General features: G+C 36.5%; 1 protein-coding gene across 1 annotated transcript in view; it reads right to left on the bottom strand.

Moving 5' to 3' along the window:
* Window positions 1–1176: 1176 nt before the first annotated feature.
* DCP2 (decapping mRNA 2) overlaps window positions 1177–7353 on the bottom strand; it is a 48319-nt gene continuing 42142 nt past the window's right edge. The window contains exon 11 of the mRNA XM_015070217.3: window positions 1177–6406. Within this exon, the coding sequence (XP_014925703.1) occupies window positions 6243–6406 (164 nt within the window). The 3' untranslated portion in view covers window positions 1177–6242. The remainder of the gene's footprint in view (window positions 6407–7353) is intronic.

The raw sequence follows: 7353 nt of genomic DNA, 5'->3' as shown, positions 1-7353 counted from the left end.
ATCCATGAACTACAATTCCATTTGATTATTTTATTCTGAAATAAGATTGTTTTAAGTTTTCATTAAAGCCAACAGGTAAAACTTATAATCTGAATTGTGTCAATACTTACCAAAGACGATTTTTTATAAGGTATTAAGCTAATGCATTTCAAACACAATCATAAGAAAATATGTGTGTGTGTGTATATATATATATATATATATATATATATATACTATGTGTGTATTAATATACACAAATATATATATACAATATAGTTCAGGGTTTTATTTTCCTTCCCTGTTACTGAAAAAAAGTTTGTAAGAAAATGGAAAATCAGTTGTCTCCTGTCCTAACTGAAGTGAGATATGAGCAAATAAGCAAAATTAAAGACTCCATTCTTTGGACACTTATATTTGAAATTAAACGGTACTCGTACAACATCCAAACACAAACCTAAATTGAACAGAGACAGCAGTGCCCTAGGACAGTAGTGAAACGCACAGAGAAACTCTCGTAGATACACCTTTTGTGCTTCTCTATCAGTGCACATGATATATACAGGACATGAAGAGTGTTAAGTCCACTGCTACTCATTCACTGCAAAAAGTATTAACACCTAACCAAACGACTGAGGAATAGTTACTACCTTGCTAAACTTCATTCTGTTTAAAACCTTTGCTTTCATTTGTTGTCATCCGTAGTTGATCTTAAAATATCACAAAAGAATATTCAGCCAAGGTATTTTACAAAGAACTAACTTCTTAAAGCTTGAGAAATGACTAACAATGGTAGATTTGTGCCCAAAATGTTTCAAGTGTAGTAGCTATAGACTGTTTTAGAACCTCAGTCAAAGAATTAAAAGCAGCTTAAATTAAAATATTACATTCTACCTCCGCAAGTCCACAACCTGTTAACTAAAGACCACTCAAGGACTAAAGACTAGCAGAACACTGCCCATTTTACCCTAGAACCACACAGAAGTTTTCTTTGTTCCCAAATCCAATAGACAAGCTAAATGCATTGAGAGACCCAAAACAGCACAGGCGTCCATAACCTGCCTGTCTGCTTACAGCCCAAGGCTCAAGTGAGATCATCTGTAGAAGGCAAGCAAGATTATGATCACTGCATGTAAATTCCCACTATGGCAGATTTACCACCATATGGATGTAGCACAAACTATTTTTCTATAGAAGGGATGAGATAAAAAAGGAGAGGTGGGGTGGGGTGGAGACTCTTATGGCCTCTTCCCGGCCAGTCACACCAAGAAACAGAATTAAGAAACAACCAGTCTTCAAATGGCATTCAACAGATAGAAGCCAAGAACCAAAACAACACCCAAACCCCTGCAAGAGCCCTCCCACCAAAAAAAAGCAGCACATATATATGTTCAGGGCCTTATTCTTCCATTGGATAAAAGAAGTCTACTAAGAGGAGGGCTGATATGGGACGAAGTCACAAACCAAGGCAACTGACTTCAACTGATTTCTGCATCCAATCCCTTTCTCCCAAGCACCCTTGGCCAATATGACACAGCTAATGCAAGCACTCTTGTCACGGTTATTTTCAGATTGTGCTTTCAAGCTGCTACTAGAGCTAGACCATCCCCTCTGCTAACCACAGAAGACACAAGACAAATGGAATCTCATTACTTGTGATTTCATTAATCTGGAGACCCAGAGTAAAGATTCAATTATAAACATCTCTCAAAATAAAACTTCCATATTTTACCATAGCTTTTTATTTACATTTCTTTGTACTTTAAAGTCTGAGCAACTAAGCTGGTGGCAGCCAGCCTTCCAAGTCCACTCCCATGTATGAGAGGTAGCTTCATTCTTTTCCTTAGCTTTAGACTACTGTTTCAATAGTAATGTGGTTTGTCACAAGAAAACTAGATGGAAAGGAATGGATCACCATTCAGGACAAATGTATAGCTACCATATGAAGTGACTATGACACATGCCTGACCGTGGCTGTCGGTGCTCTGAGTCACATTCCTGTAAGAAAGTAGAGCACTTCAGTGCAGCTGGAGTTGTAAATTATCAGCACAGGAAGGACTGCACTCTCAAATACTGGTCTCTGAAGTGAGAAAAATTACTTAAGATTTACTGGATTGCTTGGCAACGGTAAAAAAATAACTTTACCCAGAGCTAGGAAACACCTGGTAATGGCCATATATATTAGACACTGCTTGGCCTAGGCAATGATCATGTTTCTAGCCTAATACAACAGACAGCACTCAAGAATTGATTTATCTTCTAAAATTTCTTCCTTCCACTCTTTGCCCAACAACTACAGCTATCTTCCCCTCAGAGCACTTTTGTTCTGTAATAATTCTCTATACTGGATCTTGAAACTGCAATCCAGAACTCTATTTTGCAAGCACGGGAAAGAGCCTTTACTGCCTATTTGCAATCTGCCATCTTTATGACACAGGAGTATAAACTTCAAGAGCAACTCAATTCTAGGTAGAAAAAGCTGCTGAGAAAGCCCATCATAATCTCATTTTTAGAGTTTTCGGCAACTATACAAATGCACTTTAAAGGCTTAGGACAGAACATAAAATGAGGAACTAGCCAGGCTTTATCCAACTATCAAAAACAAGGTTTAACAAAACTGTACTTTTACTAACACTTGTTTACCCAGAGATAGGTACTTAAAGGAAAAGGATATTGACACCTTCAGACAAAATAAGTCTTGCTTATCACTAATCTGAAGTTAAAACAATACATATGAGCCCCTTCCCCAGGCCAGAATATAATCCGAGTCAAAATCACTAAGTAACACCTTTCTTCAATCAGAAACATGTTAATGAATTTGACCTTGTAACTATGATTAATATGCAAAGAAAACACTGCCTCAGAGAATACAGAGACACAATAGATGTCAATCAAAACACAATCTCTGAACAGGCAGAGAGAAGTACTGGTACAAAAATAAAGATAAAAAGCCACAATATATTATCACAGTAAGAAAAGTAATTTGGCAGTCTAATTTTTATATCGACTTTGCTCCTTACTGTTCAAGTTAACTCCTGTTGGAAACCAAAGGAGGGGGGAAGGGAATTAGGTAACAAAATGTTTTTAATGCATACATGCACTTAGACCTGAATTTTTCTAATGACCACCATAATATGTTGAGTTTTATAATAAAATTTAAATTTAATTCCTATGGAAGGATGCCATTCACTTAGATTTGAAATTTTTTATTTGACATTACACAAAACTACTAAAGCCTTAAAAGACAAAATACCCAATCTTACAGCATATAATTACTTTTGCTGTATTTTGCTATACATCTTCATTATCTGCACTTACTAATTGATATTTAATAGAAAAATAAGGATATCCAAAGCTCAAAGCAGCAAGCAGTGACCACAAATCCTTTGACAGCACAGGAGACTTGTTTTTATATATTAACATGAAAATCCAACTTAAGTTTCAAACCTCTTCAAATTTTACCCATGCTAAGGGTTTCATTCAATTTCTGTCTCAGGAGAGTGTCACTGGTTGAAATCCTAAAAGCATTCATTTGCTCTTTCTTAACAAAAAGCTTGTGAAAGCATGTAAATTATATCCCTACCTTTTGGATAACAATGGTTAAGTACAAAAAACTTCACTTAACATCCTACAAATCATTACAGTTATACATAAAAGCACCTACAAAATTAAAAAAAAAGATTCACAGTGCACTGAACCTTGGAACATGTAAGGTTGGAACATAAGAACATTTAAAAAGTGGACTCAAGGACCTATTTTTCTCTCAAAGACATAAAACATAATGAAGCCAACACAACTACTCTTCTCATCTAGCTTCTTAAAATGCAGCACACAGAAGTAAATTATTGCATATTCAGCACACTGCTTTATCACTTGATTCCTTCAAACCATGCTATAATTTCTCAGAGGAGAAATCCAGTTCTGTGCTAAGCATGGCCTTTCTCAAGGTAACCTGAACACTGAGAAATACACAGGTTCAAGGGAGTAAGTATAGCAGATGTACATAAAACAGGTACACCCAACTTATATATTTTCTGCATAGTTAAGTCATATCACACACATAAACTTTAACTCACATCTTTTTATCTCAAACTGTCAACACAGCTAAAAGCCTCAAGTTACCAAAATCCCATCCCAACAATACCCTTATTCTGTTCCACAGTGCATTAAATGAAGCAGCACAACAGCAATAACATTTAACTATTGTTAAACTGCTGTAATTGACAAGAGAGAATCTGTTGGTTCTTAAAAAGGCTCACCACACCTTTAGAGGACATACTTCTGGTAACTAACTCTAATCTCTTTTGCTTTCATATTTAGAGCTGAAAAACCCAACTCTAGGCACCAGAAAAACTGACTAAAATAGAAAAAAATTAAACAACAACAACACACACACACACAATCACTGAAATTGTATGGTTTCCAGATGACAGTAAGTGAGTGAAAATGATTTACCTGCGAGGCAAACTAAGTTTTTACTCGCCTAACAATTTAACAGAAATCTGGAATGCTGGGACCAACTATAAATATGGCTCAAGGAGACCCAAGCAAAGCAGCTGTATTTCTGGAAAGAACAGTAAGAGCTTCCAAAAGCAGTCATATAATGCATTTTAAAAAAGGTCACAGAAGGATTCACAAGTTCATCACATTAAAAGATGCAGGATTATGAAAAACCTCATTTTAAACACACTGCTATAATTGTGAATTCTCCTGCTTAGCACCAAGAGGGTGACACTTTTATTAATAAATAGAATTTCTCCTTTAAAATCAAGCCATTTAAAAGCTAAAGCAAAGAAATACCAAGTGAATTCCTTACAATAGTACTTCTTCTGAAAGTCCCACTGGGTTATATAGAATCCCTATTAAATAGGCTATCTATACAGAATAAAGATTTCTATAATAAAATTTACAAGCAGAGATATATTTTGTGGATACCACATGTAAAAAAAGATTTTTAAAACCCACATGACAGATGCACACGCACACATATGCTCACACACCACCCCTCAAAAGAAATACCTTCAGTGAGGTCAGAGGCAGCCCAAACACTAAACCCCTTTAAAGCCCTGGTGATTGTCCTCAATTAGAGCTGAAATCCTTCTTAAAATGGGCACTGCCACCCTTATTTAGATTTAAGAATCCTGAAGGAGCAAAATCTAGTGCCAGGAATGAGTTCTGTATATGCTACCTTCACGTTCTGATCCTCCCCTATTGAAATGCTTTACTTGTACTTGCCTGAACCATATGCCCCTTCCCTTCATCCAGAGGCTTCAGCATGCCCATAAAAGCATGTTTCTGCTACTACTGAAAATTGGAACCTAATACATCAGTTTCCAGAGATCAATACCAAGATGTGATGTAAAACTTAATAATGTCAGTATTCCATTCATATTTACACAGCCACAACAGAAAATAAATTTTCACAGGAACAAAACCATTGTACAATACTAAAGGACTGATGGCAGGACAGTGAAGACAAGACCAAAGCAGTTGCCAGGCCCTGGATTCGCTGCTCCCCAGCAGGTTCACTGATCACTGACTGCACAAGGCTCTCAATGCCAAGTCAGAGTAGAGTGTCCACTCCCCACCCAACCAACTCAGTCCCTCTCCAGGCTGAGGACTTTGTCCCTTAATGAAGTGCTAAGAGTTCGTTTTTAACATGAACATTACATAGTAGATGCTGGCTCTAAAAATAACCTTTCAACAAATCTCCAAGCAGAGGAGGATTAGAGAACCTAAGTGGTTAGAAGCAGAGAAATGCGCAAAATGCCACCAAAGCAGATGACCTGCAATCTTGACTTCAGTGACATTTTCAGTTCTTGCATTCATTTAGTATTTGTGAATTTTAAGTTTCTTTTAAAAATGTCAATATAAGGAAACTCTTATTGCAATCACTGTCATGGATAGATGGAGCATTCCCATTATATTGGCTACCTGATGATGATGATTCAAATACTATTTTCTTGACCAGAACATGAAATAAAAACCACAATCACACAGAAAAAATGCTCTGATAAAAAGCAACTTAAATTCGTTGGCCAAACACTGAAAAGGTACATCTGTATAAAAGGTTTTAACTGCATTTACAGTGCAAACTCATGTTTCTTTCTACTCTCTCTTCTGCACAGAGAACAATATCTTCAGAAACATCATTGCCTCCCTGCATTTCTTTAAAACACCTGAGAAAGGTAAGGCTCAAAGAGACACCCACTCAAATGCAACAGGTCTCTGATCTTGGGACTTCCACAACACATCTGCTGCTATCAGAGGTCCAAGATTTTCATTATAGCATTATGGTCAAATTTAAAACTCAAAAAGGCTCTGGATGAAAAGGGGAACTTGCAATGACCATTACATGCCACAGACTGTCCCTCAGCATGTTCTAGCAACTGGTCTTCACCGGAGCAAGGCAAATCACATACAGCATCTGTTTAAAAAAATAAATACACTCGATAACTTAGTAAGAACTCAAATACTGTCCTTCCTTTCTTTTGTTATAAAGGAATTCATGTACAGTATATATTTTTGTCCCCACACTCAAAATCTAACATAAGCAGAACCATCAAAATACTTTCCTTTCCCTGAACTGGGGCTCAGCTGATTTTCTAATCTATTATTGTTTATTTTCACACATTCATTCAAAATCTGAATCTCAGCTTTTATTTATTTTTAAAGCATTCATTTTTTGTTGTTGTTATTGTTTATATTTGAGAAAAAGAGAGACAGCATGAGCAGAGGAGGAGCAGATAGGGAGACACAGAATCCCAAGCAGGCTCCAGGCTCTGAGCTGTCAGCACAGAACCTGACACGGGTCTCACACCTACAAACCACAAGGATCATGACCTGAGCCAAAGTCAGACACTTAAATGACTGAGCCACCCAGGTGCCCCTCAGCTTTTAAGACCCTTAATGTTCACATGCTTTCAATAATGGGCATACTTTTATCTACCTCCCATATTTGTTTTTTGTGCCAACATAAAAGGATCCTGTTGACATAGATCAAAATGTAAGCACTGTAAAGATTACAAATGTTAATATAAGATTTATAGAGGCCAATTCAAGAAAACTAAAGGCAGAGCAGAGCTTACCAAATCTTTAGGGAACACATTAACCTAAAGAAAAATCCAAATTTTCAAAATCATGGTACAAGAAAACTCCCAACTTATCAGGGTTTCACTTTTTGTTTTTTTAAGGTAGAATAGAGACTTGACCATGAAAGATTAAGAAAATCTCAAATGAGGTTTCCCAAGACAAAAATCCGTTTATACTTCATTTTCAAAACAACTCAAATTTTATATATCAATACCATACCCAATTAAGCTGGGTATATGAAATGAGAGTATACCTTCTTTTAATGCCTTCTTCCCGAACATA

Source organism: Acinonyx jubatus, chromosome A1 (genome assembly GCF_027475565.1).
Source record: "Acinonyx jubatus isolate Ajub_Pintada_27869175 chromosome A1, VMU_Ajub_asm_v1.0, whole genome shotgun sequence".
NCBI lineage: Eukaryota > Metazoa > Chordata > Mammalia > Carnivora > Felidae > Acinonyx > Acinonyx jubatus.
Note: the sequence above shows the minus strand (reverse complement) of the source record. Positions and strands in the feature narration are given on the sequence as shown.